The sequence below is a fragment of the Crassostrea angulata genome, chromosome 10 (assembly GCF_025612915.1).
Source record: "Crassostrea angulata isolate pt1a10 chromosome 10, ASM2561291v2, whole genome shotgun sequence".
Classification (NCBI taxonomy): domain Eukaryota; kingdom Metazoa; phylum Mollusca; class Bivalvia; order Ostreida; family Ostreidae; genus Magallana; species Magallana angulata.
In genome coordinates this window covers 7,807,584-7,833,638 of record NC_069120.1, presented here as the reverse complement: position 1 = coordinate 7,833,638, position 26,055 = coordinate 7,807,584, and the positions used below count along the sequence as shown (strand labels likewise).

Here is a 26,055-nt window from a genome sequence, read left to right as displayed (position 1 = left end):
CGAGGCCTATTTTGGTAACTTTAATAAATGAGTTTGATTTTTTCCAGTATTAGCTATGTTTTCAGTCTCATAAAAAATAAAAAGAATAAAAGATAATGTGATTTTTTACTCGTCAGACAAAATGAGACCATAAGGGGCATGTAATGTGAGACATAGACCTCTGTAAAACTCAGTATATGATAGAAATATATATATATATATATATATATATATATATATATATATATATATATATATATATATATATATATATATATATATATATATATATATATATATATATATATATATATAGATAGATAGATAGATAGATAAAAATATTATCTTGTTCAAATCATACATGATGTAAATAACTAACACTAGAATGGGATAAATACATGAGTGCATAACAGTTAATGTATATTCCTGCTCATATACTTGGTTCTTTTAACCAAAGGCACCAAAATAGTTGCCAAGAATGCAACAGAATTCTATTTTTCCATATGTATAATAAACATATTATACATTATGAATCGAAATGATTTTGGAGAAAAGTACATAGTCTTTAGATATACATGTACACTGTGTGCAAATAATATCGATCTACATAGGGCAGCAAGTTAGAAAATAAATGTACTGCCAAGTGCAGATTACATAACACATATCTGAAAATGAAATGATATAAAAGCAACAAACACTCAGTCTGATGCAAATTTTAATCTGAATAATAAATTAGCATTGTTTGTCACGCATTAAAATCGTCGGTTCCCACGTGTCTACTTCAACGTGAGAGTTTTACTTCCGTAATTTCTAAGGATGGCTTCGCTGACCGAATCTTAAAGCACGTTCAGAAAACGTACTGTAGACTAGTGAACAGAGATGTCTAGACAACGGACAGGTTTTCTGTTAAAACCACGGTGTGTTTTGTACTCTATTGTGTCTGCTGTCATCGTCGTTATCTTATGGAAATTATACATTAATTACTCATTCTACACCAGTAAAAATATCGTGGGGCAATGGTCTGTGGAGGATAATTATAGAACGTCGCCGTCCATCGATGTCTTCATATTTGAGGAGCACCACGAAGGTACTCTCTCTCTCTCTCTCTCTCTCTCTCTCATGATTGTTTTAAAAGAATGAATGTGTTTTGATGAATATAAATCAAATTTATTTTGATAGCCATTCCGTACTGGTTTAACAGTAGTAGCGGTCATTTGACAGAGAAGAAAGGACTAACTTTGGTAAGTACTTTGCATCATACTAGTACATGTACTTGCATTCGCGGATCCAGAACATATTCCCAGGCGGGGAGGGGGTCCGAGGGATAATTATGTTTGCAGTGAAGGGATGGGTCACGAGGCCTATTTTCAGTTACTATGTGAATTAAAGAATTTTGAATATTCTGTCATATTGTATATATTTTGCGGTAAGTTCAAATTTACAACATGACATTTCCAAGGGGGGGGGATGCTAACCCCCCCCCCCCCTTTAATCTGCACGTGCTGTGCTTGTTTTGGACCTTCATGGATTCTGCCATTCTGGAGCAATTTTGAGTCATATTTAATATGTGAGATATGTGTATGTGTTTAGATATATATAAGACTAATGACTTGACTTATAGCGGGTTTTGAATTGTTTTATGCCATTTAAGTCAATCTTGACAGATTCACATCGATGGGCACAGCGATATGGGGCTACCACAGTCTTTCAGAAAATTTCCCTATTTACGCTGGCCCAAGAACAGTAAAGAGCTAGAGTACTATATGCAGGCTAACGACCTCTTCATCATAGTGAGTAATGTGAACCTTTTTAGAACTATTTAGAGGACGTTAATTATATAATCGGTATTTTAATACATACCAACATTCGCAATTGATATCAAATCACAAGTATACATACAATTAACATACATAAGTTTTAACTTACATACGTTCAGAATCACGGAATTTCAAACTTAGATACATGTCTAGTGAATAGTCATAATTTTGTATTTACACCAACCTAGCAAATTCAAAATTAACATGACAGATGGATGGTAAACATTAACAATGCAGATATATATATATATATATATATATATATATATATATATATATATATATATATATATATATATATATATATATATATATATATATATATATATATATATACACACACACACACACACATAATACGGTATCTACTTAATCAGTTAATACTAAATTCACGAGGGGGGTGTATTGTAGCATGATTCATTAACTCTAATATATCTATTGAACATCAATTTCAGTCAGCAGCCATGGCGGGTATGTTCAGCAAAGTCATCTGGGTATGGCCCTGCTGGGACCAAGTAAACCATGAGGACAAAGCACGTGACCTATCGGAAATCAACGTGGGTTGGTTGATGGTGGATACCTTGATCCCCAAAATGAAGCGTAGAACGTTTTGCTTCTGCCACCACAGCCTGAGCACAAACAAGAATACGGACAGGTCAGTGAATAAAACAGAGGAGTGTCGACGACTTCCCACCTCTCTGGAGAGGCAGGCCGACTTTCCAGAGGGTGTTGTGATAGACAGGAAGACGTGCAAGATCGAAATGTCGTTTCTACACGAGGAAATCAGTGAGGATTTGGCGGCTGATGTTTTTAGAAAGGAAGCAGAAAACTTTAGAGAAAACGGTGTTATTTTGGATATAGACGAAGACTTCTATGCTTGTACCTTTGCATCGAGACCTCTGTTGAATGCTGGCTTTACTGAGGAAGAACTCGACGATTTAAACGAGATAACAGGGAGTATATTTTGTCCAAATAACGTGAAAGAAGAACAGGAAGCTGATACTTTACTTTCACAAATGCTAGATGAGGTTATGACCTCTGGTTGTCTTGAAAAGAAAACAGAATGCCAACAAAAGGACGTATCAATTCAAAACAAATATTTCAACATACTTCAAAGAAATAGTAAACATTTAGTATGTGGTAAGAAACAGAGAAAGGAGGGAAACAAAGATGAGCAACTGAGAGAGCTGGTAAAAACAATGGTATCCTGGAATCCGAGAAAGGTAACGGCCATCAAACAAGTGGGCTTCTGTTTGACCACGTCAAAGTCACGTGGTCTCGACATGACCAAAGCTGCCGAGTTTCACGTCTGTATGGGGGCCAATACACCTAATAGGACACTAGTTATTGAACACAATACTACACTACCTGAGATAAACAAGCGGACGTTGGGTCTTAAAGAAATCTTTGAGGCAATGAAACCTCGTCTTCTACCCACCATGGTTACATTGTGCAGGTCTTCTAGAGATGGTTATGTTCCAAGAGAATTTCAGAATAAAATAGAGAGTGATATAATAGAAAGCTTGGAATCATTGTCCCCACTAAAGTTGCACTTCGATGATGAACTTTTAGGTGGGAAAAAGGGGTGGTATGAATCAAGAGGTTTATCATAAGTTTATGTTCCACATAAACCTTACACTGATCTCGATTATATGTATACATGCATTCACCAGTTGTCTTATACGATAAATAAAATCACATTATGAAGTTTTAATTTTATGTATTTTTATATCATGTTAATTATTTTGAGACCAACACCAACCAAGTTTGCCATTTAGGAAAAAATATATTAAATCACGTTTGAAAATACAATGCCGGTGCCCGATTCCAATTCATGTTTGTTGCATAATACACAATAAACACTATATATCACATTGATTTGACAAACTTTATGAAACTTTTTTTATAAAACAAAAATTGTTTACTATCAAACATCAGTAGTCTTTGAGACTATAAACAATGCCCCACAACACTGTTCCATGATTAGCACTTTGATGAGTATGACACGAGACTGCCAAAATGGACATTTCTGATCACAGCTTTACTTCTTGTAGGGATAGAATCCCTCACCGCTCTTCCTTCCCAGTTTTCCTTGAGCCACCATTTTATCCAAGAGAGAACTTGGTTTAAAGAGTGGGTTGTCAGGGTAGTTCTTGCTCCAGCCTACACAATGAATGAAAAAAAACTATTGTCATACTGACTCTGAAACAGAAATAGCAAGAGATTTAAGAATGATAGACCATATACATAATTATTTTTTACCATCTAGAATAAACTTCATAGTGTCCAGTCCTACGTAATCGCTCAGTTCAAAAGGCCCCATGGGATACCCAGCTCCGAGCTTCATAGCAGTGTCCACATCTTGAATAGAGGCATCACCTGCAAAATAAATCAATCCTCAAAACAGGTAAATTTGTCCAAAGAAGTACATAGCTGTGGTAAATAGTCAAGTTTATGGTAATGTCTCATACTTACCTGGTACATCTTTCACTATACATCCAGAGAGAATTTATATTTTTTAAAGTCATCAAAAACTTTTACAGTAATAATATGCCTTGAACAACTACATTTACTGGAGTGATACTCCTTCACAAGATACAATAAAGATTTAAATATATAAATTACAATAAATTTCCCCATTGGCAACCTCTTTCCAATATATCAATTACAATAAATCCCGCCATTGGCTATCTCTTTCCAATATATCAATTACAATAAATCCCCCCATTGGCTACCTCTTTCCAATATATCAATTACAATAAATCCCCCCATTGGCTACCTCTTTCCAATATATCAATTACAATAAATCCCGCCATTGGCTATCTCTTTCCAATATATCAATTACAATAAATCCCCCCATTGGCTACCTCTTTCCAATATATCAATTACAATAAATCCCCCCATTGGCTACCTCTTTCCAATATATCAATTACAATAAATTCCCCCATTGGCTACCTCTTTCCACCATTCTGACTGCTTCCAGCATGTAAGGCACCAACAATCTGTTCACAATGAATCCTGGAGTATCCTGCAGATTATTTTGCAGATTAAAATTTGAAACCCTTTTATCAATATATAAATACAAAACTTACATGGATGAAAATTTTTTGTACAATCCTTGTTCAATGTCATTCAATGGCCAAAATAAAACTGGTAATCTTGGCAAAAAATTGAAGATAACTTATCTATGGTGACAAGTAAATTTCACAATTTTAACAACTATCCAGTATTTTAAATATATATAGATATTCAAAGTACACCATACCTTACAAGAGACTGTGACCTTCTCCATATCTTTTCCGAAGGCCAATAATTTGTCAAACGTAGCATCACTTGTGGCTGGAATCCTAATAACCTGTCAATTGCAGTCAACAATTAACTGAGATGATAAAATTGTGATAAAAGTTAGACTCAAATTATGGAGAATACTGTGGAATCATTCAAACTTATGCAGGCAAATTATTTATGGATTGTAAATTTTCAAAGGTTTTTAAAGTTTTTTTTGTCCCTTCCATGAACATTGCTTTTACAGATGTTAATTTGAAGGTGAAGGGTACCCAAGAAATCTACAAAATTGAGCTACTACTAATTCTAATGATTTCACAGTAGTCGATTCATTCCCTTATTTGGTTTTCGATCAGAAATCTGACTAACCTCCAACAGCTTCATCATGGGTACTGGATTGAAAAAGTGTAATCCTCCAAACCTGTCCTTGCGCTTAGCAGCGACAGCAATATCGGTTATGGGAATGGAGGAAGTGTTACTGGTGAAGATGGTGTGCCTAGATGAAAAACATGCAATAAATGTTACTCTAGTACATGTATTTGATAGTTATATACAAATCAAGATAAGACAATGACATCCCTATAAAGTATAATGTTCTGTGGAGTGCTGCATTTAATTTGTCTGTCCCAATATATTTATTTTAAAGTGTTATACTCTGAGATGTGAAATGCAATATACTTTAGGCAATTAAAAAAACTGCTGCATTTGCAATTTCACTTCTTTTTTACACATAATATACCAACGAAAATGCTTATAAATTTGAGCACACCTAATTTGTATTACATTAAAGTCTCCCTGCTTATTTTTGAAAATTGAAATCTTATGAAATAAATTGGGATGTCACTGATGCAGAATAATGTTGATGACTAGACAAAGCATGCAGACTCACTATAAATTTAAGATGAAAAGAAATTAAGGGTAATATGTTTACTCTGGAGCAACCGCTTCCAGCTCTCTGAACAGCTTCTTTTTTGTTTCCAGGTTTTCGACGATTGCCTCTATGACGAGATCAGTGTGCGACACACAGGTGATGGGGCTGGTTGCTGTAGAAATTCTGCCCATAGTATCCTTCACAAATGCCTCTCCAGCCTATGAATAAAAAAAACAACGCAAATTTTCTAATGTACCGGTATCATTCAATAGTTATTAAAAATGAAAATCACCTACTTTTCGAAAAAGCTGTATAAATTCAACGATGACTGTTTTTATAAGTTTTTATGCAGATTAGTATTTCATATCATCCTTACTGCAGGGTTCTCAAACTTCTTTTTAGCGACTCTTTCCAAACTTTTGTGGATGCCATTCATAGACTTGCCGAGGATGGTGTTGTCGTGGTCAACCATAGAAACTGTATGCCCAGTTGATGCTGCAACCTATCACAATTAATTGTTTTGTTGAACATCAAATCATAGTTATTTATTTACAACTTGTATAATAATTGATGTACCATTTTAATTATCCCTCAATCCTCTAAATTAAGGCTCATTTTACCAAACTGCAGATCTGTAGTTCTTTGGGAAAATTATGGTTGATGTGTATTAAATCTACTGGTAACAAATTTATACTAAGCCACAGGAGGTGTAGCATCCACAACTGTAGTACTGCTCACTTTTTGTCCAATTAATTGCCTTGCAAATTTTTAAACATGACTGATGCACAATATAGGCCTGCATGACCATCTGAATTTTCCAGTACAGCTACAGTGATGCATCGACATTATTTCATGTCAGTAAAACTGGGAACTCCTTTAGGCAAAAAATATTATTGTAATACTGAGCTGAGCGAGAGACGGGCAAAGCCTTAACAGTATATATATAACACGTTATATATTAACACATATATATAAAAAATCAAATGAAAGTTGAAACAGGGCTACTATGGGCTAAAAAATTTTCTTCCAGCTCCTGTGTGCTGCCATATTGGCCATCACTTTGTTAAAAAAATCATTAAATGACTAACGCTTGTCAGTGACTTTGACTTAATGTTTATTGCCCCAAACTCGATTTGAAACTTTTCAAGGTTACAATTAAAAGTAATTTAAATGAAAATCATTAACTATGCAAACTAGAGGAGTTTCGACAGTGCTTTAATCAAGAAGTACGACTAGTTTCACATATGACTTATCCAATTATTAGATGGAAATTCAAATCATTAACATCAAAGAAGCAATCTTTTAGGCACTGAATAAAGTAGAAAAATTTCAATTTATCAACAATCATCCGTGGATGTAGGCTATGCCTGTCCACTTCTCAAAAGAGAATAACTTTATAACCCATCAAAGTAAAAAAAAAAAATTATTATAGTAATTTAGGTCGTTATATGCTCCTTTTTGGTTTCTTTTGAGTCATTTTGGGTCGTTTATGGTTTCTTCTTGTCCTTTTGGTTACATCGAAGCACCCCCATCCCCTTTACACATTAAAAGGGATGGGGATGCAGTAAAGGACACAAAAATATTTTTGTATGTATGCATTGGAAAGGGATATTAATTTTATTTTAATAAGCCATTCGGCCTAATTCATTGTGTAATGACCACGTTTTACTCTGTGCAAAAATAACAAACTTTGTTGGAGGTCCAAAGTTCACTAAAGCCTTGCAAGAAATACACCGCTATTACCAGTGATTATGATGCATCATACCTGAGCAATACCTGAACCCATCAGCCCTCCTCCAATGACAGTGACATGATTAAATACGTTTGCCCTTTGTGCACTAGTTGCAAAAGAACGAACAAAACTTTTGCATAGATTGGCCATCACCAGTCTCTTTTTTTTTTGGCACAGTTGAAACGTTCTGGAAAGAAAGTCCGTTCTTCAAAAACACAGTGCAATCAACGCTTTATTCTTCGTATTCTACATTAGATTATATAAACATCTCAATAACATGGATTTGCTACAAAATAGCGCGTTCTTACTATGATTCGACATAATCACTGTCTCAAAATTTAATATTTTTTCAGGTTGATTTTGATATAACATTTGATGAATTTATGATTTGTATATAGATAGACATACAGGCATTCTGAGAAAAATTGACATTAAAGGAAAGACCATATCCCCTACACTGACCCCAGCCAATGTAAGTTCCGGTAAACTACACTGAGGGGTCTAATTAATTTCTTTTCACTAGATATTTCTTTGAAAACCAACATTTTTCAAAGAATCGTCAAAAAGAAACTAGTAGACCGATTTTTAAAAGACTTGAATTGATAAATTCAGAATTTCTCAAGCTTTTTTTTCACCATTTTTCAATATTTTTCCTTTTTTGACATTCACTATCCAAAGGAAGATTTTTTTTTTATTGCGGCTTACATATTGCAATAGATATATAGTAGAGCTTTTTAAAATATATTATAAAATGATATTCACTGTATTTAAATTATTTATCACTAGACATTGACCCGTGCGTGCACGGATTGACATTGCATATCGGATATTTACGAAATAGGTATATCGACACACCATTATTGACATATACATAACAAAGCTGTAAGCCTACAATAATGCCAATCTCTCACCAGAGGGCGTATTACGCTGCTTTTGGAGCGAAGCAGGAACGATAAATCTGGGTAGAGATTGCAATAATGCTATTAATTTCACTACACTTTCCTTAGTTTGAATAATCTAACTGTGTCTCGGGAAAGGCCCTCACCACAGTTAGAAATGTTAACCATTTTTAAACCACCCTTTAGGTAATCGAGAGTAACAATTTCTCTCTTAACTTTATCACACTTTGAATTCCAAATGAATTCGAACAGGCTCTTACGAAGAGATAGAGTGGCATCTTGTATTGGATTTGGAAGTGAAATAAACAGGTGGTTAAGTTTTGGAATTTACCCGTATTTGTACCATCATTTCTGATGTGATATTGTGGAAACATAAACTAAAGATCCCGTTAGCGTGAATGTATTGCGCAAGTGCAAGATTGTAAAATCCAAAAAATCCAGGTGCTTTCCGGAATTTTTTGAGGAATTTTCGTTGATTATTAATTAGCGAAGCTTAACTGAGAAAAAATAAAAACAAATTGGTTATCTCCAAATACCAATGATGTTTAAAATATATAAAACAAATGTCAGTATACTTCCGATTTCTCGGTATTAAAGACCAAAAATTCGAGTCTATTATTGTCCCCCGCCGCAATGCGGAGCGGGGACATAGAAATGCCGGGCGTCCGTCCGTGTGTCCGTGTATCCGTGTGTCCGTCCGTCACACTATTTTGTAAGCGCTCTCATGCCTACAAATTTTGACGGATTTTCATTAAATTTATACCAAATGTTTATACCACTATTACCTTGGTCAAGTTAAAAAATCAGCATTGGTCGATACTTTTTGTTTGAGTTATGGGACTTTGACCACAATAATGACTCCGTTTTATCAAAAAATCGACCTTGTAAGCGCTCTCATGCCTACAAATTTTGACGGATTTACATGAAATTTATACTAAATGTTTATACCACTAATACCTTGGTCAAGTTCCTAAATCAGCCTTGGTCGATACTAGTTTACTGCTTGATCGGCGGGGGACCCAGGAATTCTATTCTTGTTTTAATATAGTAGTATAGATATTTGTAGAATACGTTTTCAACTTCGTGGACAAAACTGATAAACTACATGTAATTTTTAAATCTTTTAAATTCTAGCTCTAGTGTTAAGAAAAAAAACCCACCAAAACGGTACATGTAAGTAAGTAAGTAAGTAAGTAAGTGAATGATTTATCAGGGGCGGATACAGGATTTGCAGTGGGGGGGGGGGGGGGGGGGGCGTGGATAAAAATATTGAGGCAGGGGGTCTGGGGGCCGCCTTGAGCCCCCCCCCCCCGTGCGTCCAGGGGGGCCCCCGGAAGCTCCTTGATTTTCGTGTATTTTGAAGGTAATATCAGGCTCAAAATAGTGGCATTTTTTTTAGTTATGTACACTTTTAAAAGATGAAATAAGCAATAAAAATAAACAAGATAAAGTTTGCATTTCTTTTAAACACCAGTTGGATTTTGAAGCAACATCCGTCTTGGATTTCTGGAAACAAATATGTCAATGATTTTACTGACATCTACCTTGGTGTCTTTATGTATAATAAACAAAAGCATAAGAGCAATCAATCGCTCTCCTCCCATCTTAGAGCGCAGATAACTCTAGATAAATCGTAAAGATGAATTGGCCCTTATTGTTACTTATACCTTATACATGTATTGGATTAAAAACAAAATATTTTAAGCATATATGAACTCCAAAAATTAACCAGGTTATCAAAGTTACAACATTCTAATGACGTTACGGTATCCGACTCCCTAATAGCTGTTAGAAATATCTGATGCATCAAATCTTCAATATTCTTATATTAGAATAGTCTATTTACCTAGAAAAAATTTCAAAAAATATACAATAATTAATTAATGATTGCACATAGACCATCTGGTTTTAAATGCAATTATTGGAAGTTGATTTTAATCAACTCTCCTATGCAGTTACTCAGACAAACCGAAAGTGAAATGTGTTTGGACCTCAGCACAAATCATTGCTGCTGACAAGACTTAGTTCTTGAAAATAATTGATAAATTCGATGTAATGCATGTTAAAGCATTGTTTTTCAAGGAAACTTATTTATAAATACCTTGAAAATAGTCAGATTTTAAATGGTACGAACAATTTAAATATTTTTGTAGTCGTATGTATTCCTACGCCAGATTTAAATATAGTCTCGTTCAACTCGACACGTGGCTGTCTCCGTAAATCTTTGTCGGAGATTTGCGGTATCAGCCGAGCGTTTGGTTGAACGAGACTAGAGTTCAATATTGCTTGGATTCATACAATTTTCGAGAAATTTTTCTATTACTGATACATAGTTTGATTGAACTAATTTTATCTTTAAATATTATTTAACATGATTCATAATGGGGTTTCTCGACATTCTTGTCGAAAAAGTCCAAAAATTCATATTATAAAATGTGCGTAATTCAAATTAGAAACTACATGTAGTTGTCATACAAAAATAACATATCATTGATTTTAAAATAAATAAACATCGACAAAATCCACTCCCGTCAGTTCTTCAGTACTTTGATATATTTATCTTCGACCAGCTTTTACTGTAAATATTCAGAAATTTTTGCTTGCATCGCAATAGGGAAATGACAGCGCAGTCTACACTTGAAACAAAACTGATGGGATTTCCAGTCGATTCTTGGTCGAAGCCCCAAGTTCAGGGCCTTGGGGAATTAGATGCAGCCACCTTAATGAAATGACCAACACTGCTTGTTTTAAACACAATTTAAAGTGAAACACAAAATGCTAACTTTTCTATTTAAAATTTATCAACTCATCTACAGTCATGCATACTTTGAAAATTTTAGGGGGGGGGGGGGCGTGCGCCCTCCACGCCCCCTCCCCCCCCTTAAATCCGCCAGTGTTTATTATAGTGACATGTGTTTTATATACAAATAAAGATACATGTATATGATATAATACCATAATGAATAAACACCCGGCCCATCGGACCTATATGTCACTTTATAAAAATGAGTATACAAATAATGATAAGTTTACGCATTGTTATTTTTTATAAGGATAGATTGTCTGCACATAAAAGCTGAATATACAAATTTTGCAGTTTGTCAAGGAAAGTTAGATAAGAGAAAACCAGTGCAGCCTGAGTCTGACATGTTTAGTAATCGGTTATTAAAGCCAATACTTGTAAAGAATTCGGTTCTAAGTTTTGAATAAGATGTACAATGCAATAAAAAATGAAATTCGTCTTCTATTGCTTCTACAGAACATACATGTATAATACATAGCCTTTCATTTACTTCCTCCCACCTAAATCGCCCCGTTTTTATTCTGATAGGAAGAACACCACACCTAATTTTGCTAATATAGACCTGAGAGGTTTGGGTTTGTCCATTGTAACGTATTTTTCTAAATCAAAATCACTTTTAAAAGACATGTAAGTTCTAAGTTTTGAAACACTTTGTGGTATAGACTTGAATTTAGCCTACTTACATATGAATCTTTTGATGAGATTTACAGAGTAAAAGTGCTCTGGATCCTTTTCTAATTTCTATGCATGCATTTTTAGAGGACTTTTTTTTATTAAAATTATAATGCTAATGAAAAGGTGACCATTTCACATCCGTTTTTATAGTGTGATTTCGAATTATACTAATATTCTTTAGAAATAAGCATATCTTAATATTAAGTGGACTGATATTAACCATTTTGTTTCTGCACTTAATTTCAGAGGATCATTACCTTATGAAAAAGTAATTTTTACATAACCATAATCTTTCCAACAGAAGACCTTATTGTTATTGCTTTGTTTCTTTTCCCCTATTATTAAGGTCTTCCGTTTCCAACGGAAGACCTAATTGTTATTGCTTTGTTTCTTTTCCCCCATTATTATTATTTTTTTTCTTTGACGTTTTCTCCAAAACGCTTTAGCCGATTTTCTTGAAACTTTCAGATCTCACTGAGCACAAAATTTGTAAAAAATTTATCGACCAAATTTTTGGTCGTCACTTGCGGTCTCGAGATAATAAAGATTTTATGTTTTTGCTTGTTCACGGGTTTTCTCAAAAAGTATCAAAGATAAAACTTTGAAATTTCAGTGGTGGTAGAGAGTCTTTAGCCGCAGTGTCTCTCGCGTATCCGAACGTCCGCCGTCACTTCCGGTCGTCACTGGAAGAAAAAGAAAAACCTTAATTTTTTAATTTTTTTGTTTTGAAAATATTTTATGTTACTATTTGATAGGGACGCTCAAATAACTTCAGAATATGAAATTTGTTTTAAAATCGATCCACGCATTCTTGGAATTTTGGGCTCCAAAGTCCTGAAGTGAGAGTCCGATTAGCTCCGTCGTTATAGTGTTGGACTTGTGCCCAGGCGACCCGGGTTCAGTCCCCGAGTGCCGAATATTTTTTCTTCCTTAATTGTGTTTAGTTTAACGATTTTATCTTTAAAATGATGTATTTTGATGTTTTTCATTTTATTCTTATTATAAAAGAAAATAGTAGTGGCTTTTTTTTTAGTATAAATAGATAGCTCGTTTCTGTCAGCAGTTCGTTAAATTCAAACGCTTGTCGCATCTCCGGCATCAAAGACGTGCCGCTGAAGTACCCCTGCAGTACGACCGCAGTAGAGTTGGCTGGGTTGCTTTGCCGGCATCAAGAAAATGCCGCAATCTCAATGACTGTATCCACACACATTTAGCAATGCAAATGCACCCACGTTTTAAGTATTCTACATGGCTAAAGGAGGACTGATTAGTTTTTATTCACATATATAGATACATGCATGAATGTATACATGCGTGTATTGACATATGTTGCTTATATATTGATTTCCTAAACACTATAAAACACTATGAAAATCTCTCTCTCTCTCTCTCTCTCTCTCTCTCTCTCTCTCTCTCTCTCTCTCTCTCTCTCTCTCTCTCTAACGTACGAGTATCTCTAGTGCTGAAATTTGAGGCCCCGACTCAGAAAGGTAAAAGCACGATAAATACCCGTACAGTATCACAACCGCCAGTTCCAATACAGTTTTGATTGTAAACTTTCCTACAAAATTTACGTACCTCAGAGATCTTCAAGATCTCGATATAATTGATTTTTTTTTGTAAGTGTTTAGCTAGATAAACAATGAACGCGCTTATCCTTATAAATAAACATAGCGAAAATTTTCATCTGGGTATAATATTAATTTATTAAATTGGAATTTCAATTAATTATTCTCCTCTGGGAATAAAGCCCGTTTCAACATTGCCCCCACTTGATTTTAGACTCGGAGGGGGATCTTCCCAAATTATTGATGAAATAAATTATTTTTCTATTAACTTACATAGCAAGTTAGAAATGCTGAGGTGGATTGAAAATAAACAGTTTCAATCCGATGTTTTCTCAGACGTCCGCGTCAATTTGTTCCCGCCCATTTCAAATGTTTTGACTGTAACAGGTGAAATTGACGTAAGCTATCTATTTCCAATCTGGTCATTAAATGTTCCACGGTCTTATTATGACCATTCACAAAATAACATACTTACACAAAATTCATGCACTTTTTAAAATCAGATTCGACATATTAATTTCAAATATTCATCTTCTAGCTAGAAAAGTTGTCTTATACAGGCAGGTAGGATCTGGGGGGAGCGTGCTGCCGCAGCCCCCCCCCCCCCTTTCTTGCAGAAATCACATTATAAAAATTACTTGAAGGTATACTACGAACTACGTAACCTCCCTCACAGATTAGGAATTTTTTTTGCTCGTCAAGATCTTTAAATGAGTCTGCCCCCCACTTTCAAAAATGGTGCTACATGCCTGTTATATTATATAATATATATATATCATTATTTTGTGATCGTAACATTCAATAACAATAAAAATAAGTAAATGATAAAACATATTGAATGAATGCATTCTTCTCTTTGTACACAATGTTTATCGTAATAAATGAATATCGATGAAAAAATAATACTGAAGATTTTGAGAAAGACTTTATTTTTCAAATTAATGGTACATGTGTATAGTAGGGTACAGTGCTGGTCAGTTCCCTCGACAGTGTCGTACAGTGCTTCAGTAGGACTGTACAGTGCGGTGCAGTGGTAGTTAGTAAAAGGTACAATGAAGTACAGTTAATATACATTAAATGTCAGACAATGTCAGTCAATTTTTGGGAATATCATTGGATTTTGAATTCAGTAATCTTACTTTGCTAGGCCTAGCTTCTCTCTCTGTTTCTCAAAATTTCAGTGATGATTGTTATTCTTCAGCTGCAGTGCACTTTGCACATCCGAGCGTCCGCCGTCACTTCCGGTCGTCACCGGAAGATAGCAGAAACTATTTATTTTTCAACTTTTATTGATTTTAAATATTGTTTTGCCACGTTACGATACAGATGCTTTAATGAATACAGAATATGTATTTTTTTTTCTAGAATTGATCCACGTTGGAGTGGTAGACTTTTGTCCAGGCGACCCGGGTTCAATCCCCGAGTGCCGACTCTTTTTTCTTTCTTAATTGTTTTCGATGCAAAAAGTTATCCTTGAAATGATGAATTTTAATAAGTTTTGATTGAATTTTATCAAAAATCATAGTAACAGCGCCCTTTCCAAATCTTAAGATATGTCTGTTGAAATCCTTAGAGAGGCTTACTGGAATTTGAGAAGGTGTTGATAAATGAAAGAAACTGTCCCGATACTCTATTTAATGTGTATTCAAACGGAAGACCTCTTGTTGCTCGCAACTAGCGTCTAGTTATTATTTTTTTTTCTTTGACGTTATCTCAAAAATGCTTCAGCCGATTTTTACGAAACTTTCAGTTTATATTTAGCACAAAATTTGTAAGAAATTCATCGATCAACTTTTTGGTCGTCATTTCCGGTCCCAAGATATTGTTCACGAATTTTCTTCAAAAGCGTAAGAGAAAGAAATTTCAAATTTTCAGGGATAGTACAGAGTCTTTAGCCGCAGTGTCTCTCGCATATCCGAACGTCGGCTGTCACTTCCGGTCGTCACCAGAAGGAAATGAAAAACCTTAATTTTTCAATTTTTTGGACTTGAATTTTTTTAATGTTTTTATTCGATAGAGATACTCTTAAGACATCCGAATATGAAATTTGTTTTGAAATCAACCCATGCATTCTCGATTTTTTTTGGTTCCAAAGTCATGAATCGAGAGTCTGCGTAGCTCAGTCATAAGAGTGGCGGACTTGTGTCCAGGCGACCCGGGTTCAGCCCCCAGTGCCGATTATTTTTTCTTTCTTAATTGTATTAAGATTTATGCTTTTATATTTAAAATGATAGATTTTACTTATTTCCAATTTAATTTTATCAAAGATAACAATAATAGCGGCTTTTTAAAGTATAATTAGAAGCCTTTTTAAATTTTTACAGAGGGTTAATTGGAATTTGACGACGTATTTAGTAATTACAGAAAAGAACAACTATTCCTATAGTCTAATTTATTGTGCACTCAAACGGAAGACCTTTCGTTGCTCGCAACGAGCGTCTAGGTATTGGTTTTTTTTTTCCCACAAATTTTGTTAATTCCGTTTGTCCGTTTCCTGTCAAGAGACAAAAAACAATGACTTCACGAGATCTCAAAAACGGTGATGACTTGAACAACCAAATTTTGTGGGATGATAGTCCTAAGTATGAATCCGTGTTTACATTATTTTGTTTGAATCGTCGGCACTTCTGGTCGTCACCGGAAGCACTTAAATTTTTTTTTTTTTTTTTTTTTTTTTTTTTACATGGAATGAATACCAGTTTATCATTACACGATCTTATATATGTTAAATAAGCAAACATATTCTACTTCCGGTCAGTTATATCAAATATCTTAGGTACCTATCCTTTTTACAAACTTGGTACCCACAAGATTTTAGTCACTGTAAGTGATTGAGACACGAACTTTTATGAATGATTGATTGAAGACAATTGATTGAAGATGTGTTTCACGGGTTTTATTTCGTCAACCGTCACTTCCGGTACTCATCAGAAGAGTTCAAACAATTCATGATTTTAACAAGTTTAACTGATTGTCTTTGGTGTTTCATCTAGCATGATAAACAGTGATGTACACTAGGCAAATGTATTTAAAAAAAACCTAGCTTTTAATTTCATTAATCACTTTTGTTCGTCCGTTTTCGGTCTCGAGACAAAAAACCTAGTTTCACCAGGATCTCAGATTTGGCAGAGAGTATTGATATTTTATTGTATCATATTGAACAAATCGGGCGGAAGACCTACTCGTTACTCTTAACGATATCTAGTTTTATATTATATTTTTGCGCTTCGCCGCCTATATTACAGTGTACATACCCCATTAACACGACGGAAATTTGCTTATATGTACAAATTTACTCGAGTAAATTTACACACAGAAGTAAAGTTAATTTGCTATGCGTTCAGACGAGATTTATGTACCGTAAGTAAATCCTAAAACTGTTACGGTGATTTTTTTTAACCCTTTGAATCCAGGGACCGGGACCGTCAAATTGGGGAAAATAGCGATATTTTGTTAAAATTGGGAAAAATACCTTCATACAAATGAATACAAATTAAAAAAAATAAAAAACAACCCAGAAAAAAGTAAAATGTTTAATAAATTTTTATTATTTATAATATGAAGCTAGCTTAAACTACCTTTAGTTTTTTGTCTTTTGCAGAAAAACACCTGTCTAGCATTTCTGAATTAAAAAAAGATCATAATCTACTTTTTTCATGTTGATAATTTTTAGGTATAATTTTGGGGAAAACATGCACTTTTCAGCATGGGGAATGAGGCCAAATTTCGACCCCAGAGAGACCCTAAAAATCCCTGAAATTGATATTAGAATTTTCTAATGCTGAAGGAAAATTTCTTAAAATCGTGTAAAAAGTTAGAAAATTTTTGGCCTCAGCCCTAAAGACTGTAGAAGAACCGTTGCTTGTTAAGAAAAAGGTGGCTATTGCCATCTCCTGGTTAGTGTCTTCAGCGGAATATCGGATGATTGGAACTCTTTTTGGTGTTACGACAACATAATATTATATGCAAAAGTTAATTTGCATATTGTCCTGACCAGGTGAAAATTTACTCAACTGTGCAGAATTTGCATATGAGCAAATCATGTCATAGGACAAAAATTGTACATGTAAGTATGAATTTTACATATGTGTAAAATATACAGAAGAATGCAAATCACGTCGTATGAATTGGGTTTTAGATGCTTTCTCATCATGGGCCTGTGTTAGGAACGTGTGATATCAATTATTGTGTATGTAATTATTTCTTTTTTTGGTTGTCATCGATCTATATTTTAGTGTTTTTCTGTATGGTCATACATGTTTACCACTTAAGAAATGTGGAGGAAATAGACAATGTCATTTTATAGTCCCCCTTTTTACTCTCAATGTTGTTATTTCATCTGTAACCCCAACGCCTATCGCATCGTTATCATTATATATATATATATTCCAGTGTCTTTGAGATAACACTACGTATTGATTTTGTAATGTGCAATACATTTCATCAATGAGTATTTTAATATTTAATCGTACAATTGCTGAAAATTCATTCTGAATATCATGAGGTGATCATATTGGATTCTATCACATAAACCGTAGGCGTATTTGATCACCTCATAATACTAAAAGAATGATTCCTTATTCCATAAATTAAAACATTTTTATTTTATCGCAACATCTTCGTAATTTATATACTAAAGAATGTTTCTGATTGATATTAAATAATAGCCAACGCCACATATGCTTCCATAAAGTCGTATTTTCTGTTCCGATACAATTACTATAGTATTGGCAGAACAGTAGCTCCACGGGAAATTCGGGTTGACAGGCCGTTGGCCGTTAACCCAAATTTCCCGTGGCGCTACAGTTCTGCAGCTGGTATACTGTAAGATAGTAATTATTTAAGGAATAAGGAATCCTTTTTTGAGTATATTATTAGGTGACAACTTTGATCGGGGCGTGATCAAATCGAATAAAGGCGGAAGGTCTTAATGCTAGAATTTTGCCACGCAATTATTACCTCATATAATATTCAAAAGAATGATTCCTTTTTACTTATAATTATATTATTTTCAGATATTGTACGATTAAATATTTGAATGTTAATAAGCAAACCTTGCTCATTTGGTCATTTGAATTCATTACACTGTATAGTACAAAATCAGTACGTAGTGTTATTACAGCCAAAGACACTGAAAAGTGCAAATATTTGGATTTTATTCACCGGTTCTACTCTTGTACTGCGGTTTGAATGTTGTCGTATAATCACGACGTAGAAAGTGAACCACCAAAGAATGGTAAAAGCAAGACATGAATGAAAGCAGTTTTTGATCTTTGCAAATTCATACGGGATATTTTGATTCCTTTATGTAATCTTCGTGCACTTAAAATGGGTATTAACACTAAATGCTGTAAGAATGAAATCTTAAAGGTGCAATTAAATTTCACAAAATGTGATTATAAGTCCCTGGGCACCAGAACTTCAGACTACTGCATCAATATCGTGATGTAAATTGCTTGACAAAATTCAATGTACTTCTAAAAAAATATATTCCGTGCCTTTTCAGTATTTAAAAAACTCAAAAGGTCCTGTGATGTCACTAAGAAGAAATTAACGAGGCGTTTAAGGAAGGAATTGGATAGCTACAAAATCTTTACGAATAAAGGCTGGGCATCTATAAAAGTGAAACTGTTTTAACCCAGTTTAAATTTATATGAATTATACTAATTCGTATGAATTATAAAGTAGCTATTAAATGTATTCCAATCATTTAGTTTTTATTATAAAGTACAGAACCAATTGTGCTAAAATATCGCAAAAACGTTGTCAAACGACAGGCGGATAGTGCCAAATTTCAATGTGACTAAGAAAAAAGTCTAAACATGGGTAAATTATTTATTCTACTATTATTAATTGAATAGCGCGTTACAAACAGAATTTAAATTGTAATTAGAAAATTAAACGATACTTACCTGTAAGTTGAAGTTTGATTGGAATTCTGTTTCGTCATCTTTATGCCAAGGGGATTACGTGAGATAGCATTGCATCTGCGCAGACGGGTCAGTTTTTAAAATCACAACTTGGTTCATCAATACCAAAACATAAACACCCCAACAGTCCATACATGGGAGGGCCTTAAAGGGTGGGCACGTAATCCCCTTGGCATAAAGATGACGAAACAGAATTCCAATCAAACTTCAACTTACAGGTAAGTATCGTTTAATTTTCTAATTCTGTTACGTCATCATACCAAGGGAATCACGTGAGATTTTAAAGCATTGATGTGCCAAGTTGTTTCAAAATAAACCAGTATGTGAAAACCAATCAAACCTCTCCTTACAGAATTTAAGGTTTTGAAATGCACCGTCTTATTTGAAATATACAACAATTAAATTGATAACTGGTTTATTTCTTTTTAATAAAGCATGTTTCCACAAAAACTTTAAAGAAACACAAACACATCATTTGGTTTTTGTTACATCTAGATTGTAATACTTGAAAAAAGTTTTTTCAGAACTCCATCCTGCTTTGTTTAGAATTTCTGTAATGGGTACACCATTCCGTATTGCAGCTGAAGAAGAAGCAGCTCTAGTGCTATGTGCTGAGAATTTCTTTATATTGATTCCAGCAAGACCCAAAAAAGTCTTGATCCATCTCGCAATAGTGTTTTTGCTTACTTGCTTGTGGGGTTTCAAATAACTAATAAAAACTTTGTCACAACCATTTCTGATACTTTCTGTTCTTTTTAAATATTCTGACAAAGCCTTAAAAATGCACAAATTTTCCTCTCCAGGAAACCTTTCTAAACTCATATAAAACGATTTACAACTAGGTCTAGATTGTTTAATCTTACCTAAATAAAACACATATTTTGAATCATCAACATTCATATTTGACAAACATATATTATGAATAGATTGTACTCTTTGGGATGAAATTAGGGCTACTAATGAAACAGTTTTCAATGTGAGCTGTTTTAAAGATAGCATTTCATTGCAGTTCATATTTCTAATGTAATCAAAAACAACATCCACATCCCAAATCTCATTGTATCGAGATAGAGTAGGCCTTAGTTGAAAAATACCTTTCATGAATCTTGAGACTAATGGGTGTTTCCCCACATCAGTACCATCGATCTTTACAAAACATGATAATGCCGACCTGGCAGTATTTATACAACTGTAACTTAAATTTCCCTTATATAATTTTAACAAGAATTCTAACACATCATTTATAGTTGGTTGAAAAAAATGAATACTCCTTTCACCACAGAAGCTTGTCCATTTCTTAATGATTGTTGCATACTGACTCCTGGTAGATCCTCTCCACGATTCTTTGATGATTTGTAATACGTCTCGCGAAATTCCTTGTTCTTGGAATTTGATCCAGACACACGACATGCCATCAAAGTTATTTTCATCGAATGCTTCTCTTCGGAATGCGGTAGTTTCAGCAAGCCCTGTTCTTTTTGAATTATTCGAGGAACATCCACCAACAGTTCCAACAGACTTGTGTACCATGTCTGTGTCGGCCATACAGGGACTACCATCACCCCCTCTGCCTTTTCCTTCTGAATCTTTTGAAGCACTCGACTTATGACACTAAAAGGAGGAAATGCATAGAAATAAAACTTGTTTAGATTGACTGAAAATGCATCAATAAACTCAGCATTTGGATCAGGTTTCCATGCTACATATTTAGGCAATTGTTTATTAAGTCTTGACGCAAATATGTCAATGTCAAATGGTCCCCATAATGTACTAATTTTGTTGAATATTTTAGGATTAAGCATCCATTCTGTGTGGTCATTAAAAACTCTAGAACATCTGTCAGCTACTGTATTTTTAGAACCAGGTATATGAGATGCCGATAGCCAGATCTCTTTATTTATACACCAAAACCAAATTTCTCTAGTTATCTTATTGCAAGATCTTGACTTACTACCTCCCATAGCATTTATATAACATACTGTTGTAGTATTGTCTGACAATATGTGGACATGAGCACAAGAAATCTTTTTACACAGAGATTTAAGAGCAAATAATACTGCTAACAATTCTTGTTCATTTATATGCAATTGTAATTCCTGTTCATTCCATCTACCACCAGTAGTTACATTATCAAACTCAGCTCCCCATCCACTACTGGATGCATCAGTTCTGACAAGAAAATTGGGTTCACCATGATAAATTTGCTTCATACATTTGTGTACATTTTCTATCCACCAGTTTATGTCATTTCTTGCTTCCAAGGAAATTTCCATACTTGCATTATAATCCCCTCGAGAATATTTTAATGCATCAATTTTGTCATTTTCTAAAGTACGGTAAAATAAAGGTCCATATTCAACTCCTGGAAAACTAGCCACCATAAAGCCAAGCAATTGAGAAATCTCTAAAATTTTGACTTTTTTCAACTTTAAAATTTTTTGGCAACATTGGTACAAGTTATCAATTTTATTTTGTGTTAATTTCACTGTCATCTCTACTGAATTCAAAATGAACCCTAAAAACACTATTTCTTGTTTAGGGATGAAGACTGATTTTTCAATATTCAAAATGAAACCCAAGCTCTGCAATTTGTTGACAGTAGTTTTAACATTTTCCCAACAATCATATTGATTATCACCTTGCAAATACACATCATCAATGTATGGAACATTAGAAAAGCCTAGTTTTCTAAGATCTGAATAAACTGGTTTCATAAGTTTAGTAAACTTTCTTGGGCTGCATGCTAAACCCATAACAAGGCAAGTGTACTGAAACAATTCTCCTTTCCACATGAATCTCATGAATTTTCTGTATTCTCTCGCAAGTGGAACTGAATAGTATGCATCTTTCAGATCAACTGATGCCATATAACACCCTTGTTTCATTAAATTCAGAGCCGATTGTAAACTTTCCATTTTGAAATGATTGTATTCTACATAACTGTTGAATTTTTTCAAATTCAGTATAACTCGATAACTTTTGTCTTTTTTCTGCCTGATAAATATATTTGATATAATTTCATCAGAACAATGATTACATTTCTCAATGACATTCTTGTCTAACATTTTGTAAACTTCTTTAGACACAATATCAGCTTCTCTTTCATTAAATCTCAAGGGGTATGATGGGCTCAATTGATTTAACTCATATTCATTTGTAATTTCAATATGACATCCTTTTACAGTGTCTAATATAGTTTTATCTGATGTAATATCTTCCCATTCATCTAAAAATTGTTTCAGTCTACCTGCCCTGAAATTTTCAGGTAACAGAACTTCAACCGATTCATTTTCAAATTTGATGTTTTTAATTTTATTTCTTACCCCATCAATAATCATTCTTGTTTCTTTTTGCCTTTTGTGAACTTCCTGTTGTAATTCCCTCTCTTGGAAGTTTGGCCTAAAAAAGGGGCATTCCTGCTTCGGAAATAGCCCTGTGACCCAGACGGTCTGGAGTAAGGTTGAAATCTCTGACCTCGAGCTCCATGAAAGGTGCCTCGTCTCATATTCTTGCTTGTCATAACTCTATTGACTGCTTTATTGGTCTTTTCAATTTCATCTAAGCGTTTTCCCAATTCTCCCCCAAAAAGGAACTGGTTTATAGGAACTCCTGACGAAAAAAGTGACAAATAATTCACACTGTCTATGTCACTTTTTAAACATTCTCTTCGTCTCATGTTGAGTTCGTAATTCGAATAACTGAGCATTTCAACAGTCTTGATCAGTTCTCTGACTAACTCTTCTTTTTCTACATCTTTGTTTGACACAATCTTATCCAAAATGTTTACAAGTACTGTCACACTTTTCACTAAAAAGAGTTGACCGTATTGAAATCTGCTGTCAAGCGACTTGGTTGGAACTTGTAATCTGTTCCATATCAATTCATCGACTTTTGTGCACACGAGACTCTCGCAATTTTCTGGTCGTTTGATTTTCTCAGCAGATTCTTTCACCTGTTCGGCCAACTTTTTGTCAATTTTTACCTTGAACATAAGATCGTTCACAAGTTTTGCTAAGTCTTTGTGTATGGGCTCTGTTGTAACGTCTTGCAAAGTTACTTGTTCAGAAGCGACTTTCATAAATCTCGACTGTGACCCACTTTCGTTTTCATTTTTCCCGGAATCAGGTTTACCGGATATTGAGCCCGACAGTTTTGTTTTTGACAATAAATCATCCACAGTCATTGTATTTGACTCGCTGTCTTTCTCATAAATTTCACCATCAGAGTAAAATTCATCAGACTCATAATTATTGTCTACATAGTTATTGTCACTTTTCTCACAAACAAGTTCAGCCATGTCCGACTTAAGTCCTTGAAAACCGGCTGTGATAGTGTTCGTCAACATTTCTAAGCATTTGGCCAAATTGTCAAAATTCTGAGAATTTCTGTTTTCAACAGACTCATTTCTGGTTTCTTCATTAACTTGATTTTGAGGTGAAGTACATGTCTCTGTCCTGGTGGCCATAGTAGATCGTGATGATCCTTGACCGACAGTATTTTTTGTCACATGTATCGTGCTCGGCGAGCTCATTCGTTCAAAAAAACTTTCATGTGAAATAGTAGTCAACGGAAATTGCACTGGTAGCGAGACTGATTCAGGCTTGGTGCTCTTCCCTCTTGAATCTTTCTCGCGTTCCGACTTTTTCAACATGGCGGATGCCATAGTCATGCACGTGTTCTGCGAACTCGTTGTATTAATTGGTAAGTATACTAAAGAAAATCTGTCCACGACAGATTATTATGAATTAAATGATTCACCCGTTAATTTTTTGTCCACGACAAAAAAGGGTGTAAAACTCCGATGAAATCTTCCGTTTACAACGGAATTAGAACTATTTAAATCGGAGCGCCCGTCTACTTCAAGCAGTAACAACGCACTGACCCGTCTGCGCAGATGCAATGCTATCTCACGTGATTCCCTTGGTATGATGACGTAACAGAATCATTTTCAATGCACAGCGACTGCCGAACGGACGTCACATTTTAAGGTCAAGATCTAGTAAATGAAAGGTGCTTACTGTAGGTTTATGAAATTCAAGATATAAATTCTGTTAATGATGCTTCATAACAATATTTTTGTATCATAGGGTGTACCGGGGCTTAAATTTTTTGTAAACACAATGAAAAATCATGTTTTAAACAATCATTCTTTATGAAATATGAAGGATAAAAGTAATAATTCTCGGATTTTTGTCCTTCTTGGCTAATGAAATATTTCTAGAATGCCCCCAGTCTCTCGAAAAACGGCATTAAACAAGCTCTTGGCCTCCTTTTTAAAATGATGTCAAATTGAATATAGGTACCGGTGTTATTTTTCCCGTGATTAAATATGGAATGTCAAAATATTGTTTTATTTTCTACATAATTTCAAGATTCATCAAATCAATTATGACGTCATAATGGTTCTAGCATCAAAAAGACAGTCTGGAATCATTTATTAGATCACTGCAAATAATGATATATCGAATTCAGCTGTGTCATAGGGATTGCCAAGGTCAGAAAAAAATACGAAAAAGTTCAATTGTTCTTGCCAATACGTGTTTTTATTTCAAGTTTTTTTTTAAATATAGAAATGATTTTATTTTTCAAATGAGCTGAATATATAATTAGCATATTTAGAAATTATGAAGTCAATATTAGGTCACAGATAAGCTACAGATCATAATCAAAGTACTGAAGAACTGACGGGAGTTGATTTTATCGATTATCATTTATTTTAAAATCAATTTATCTTGCATGGCAATTAGTTTCTAGTCTGTATTTGAATTAAGCACTTTTTTATACTATGAATTTTTAGACTTTTCCGGCAAGAATTTCAAGAAACTTCATATGGCTCATGTTGTTTAATATATAAAGATAGATCTCAAACTATGTATTAGTAATTGAAACAATTCTAAAAATTGTATGGATCCAAACACTATTGACATCGTTTAAACAGACGCTCGGCTGTCTCCGTTAATCTCCGACAAGCAAGAGAGCCTCTCTGCTTGTCGGAGATTTACGGACACAGCCGAGCGTTTGGTTAAACGAGACTTTATTAAATTCTGGCGTAGGAATACATGAGACTACAAAAAAATCTATATTGTTCGTATTATATAAAATCTGACTAATTTCAAAGTGTTTATAGATAAGTTACCTTGAAAAACAATGCTTCAGCATACATAACATCGAATTTTTCTATCATTTTCAAAACTAAGTATTGTCAGCGGTGATGATTTGTGCTTAGGTCCAAACACTGTTTCACTTTCGGTTTGCCAGAGTAACTGCATAGGAGAGTTGATTAAAATCAACTCCCAAAAAGTACTCACGACAATTTAATCCGGGATGATGGAGAGAGGAATGAAGGAACACTAACCATGGGTTTCCGACCATGCAAATTTTGGGTTTTACAAATCTTACTAAACTTTGTATGAAGTTTGATAAATGAAATAATAACCTGGAGTAAAAACAAAGATGCGATGATGACGGATTGAAAGAGCGAAGACCATGGAGCGAA

General features: G+C 34.3%; 3 protein-coding genes across 3 annotated transcripts; 1 reads left to right on the top strand and 2 right to left on the bottom strand.

Moving 5' to 3' along the window:
• The first annotated feature begins 383 nt into the window (after positions 1-383).
• On the top strand, positions 384-3,700 carry LOC128167579 (uncharacterized). Its single transcript, XM_052833374.1, has 4 exons — positions 384-1,066; positions 1,159-1,220; positions 1,644-1,769; positions 2,252-3,700. Exons 1-4 carry the CDS (start codon positions 859-861, stop codon positions 3,407-3,409), a joined length of 1,554 nt encoding a protein of 517 aa, XP_052689334.1. The 5' UTR covers positions 384-858; the 3' UTR covers positions 3,410-3,700.
• LOC128167580 (hydroxyacyl-coenzyme A dehydrogenase, mitochondrial-like) lies at positions 3,666-7,916 on the bottom strand. The gene is made up of 8 exons (XM_052833375.1): positions 7,718-7,916; positions 6,329-6,454; positions 6,013-6,170; positions 5,451-5,577; positions 5,062-5,151; positions 4,752-4,824; positions 4,059-4,175; positions 3,666-3,959 (listed from the first exon to the last, which is right to left on the bottom strand). Exons 1-8 carry the CDS (start codon positions 7,832-7,834, stop codon positions 3,838-3,840), a joined length of 930 nt encoding a protein of 309 aa, XP_052689335.1. The 5' UTR covers positions 7,835-7,916; the 3' UTR covers positions 3,666-3,837.
• A 12,053-nt stretch (positions 7,917-19,969) lies between these two features.
• On the bottom strand, positions 19,970-24,466 carry LOC128168073 (uncharacterized). The gene is made up of 2 exons (XM_052834167.1): positions 22,883-24,466; positions 19,970-21,170 (listed from the first exon to the last, which is right to left on the bottom strand). Exon 1 carries the CDS (start codon positions 24,226-24,228, stop codon positions 22,894-22,896), a length of 1,335 nt encoding a protein of 444 aa, XP_052690127.1. The 5' UTR covers positions 24,229-24,466; the 3' UTR covers positions 19,970-21,170; positions 22,883-22,893.
• Between the last annotated feature and the right edge of the window lie 1,589 nt (positions 24,467-26,055).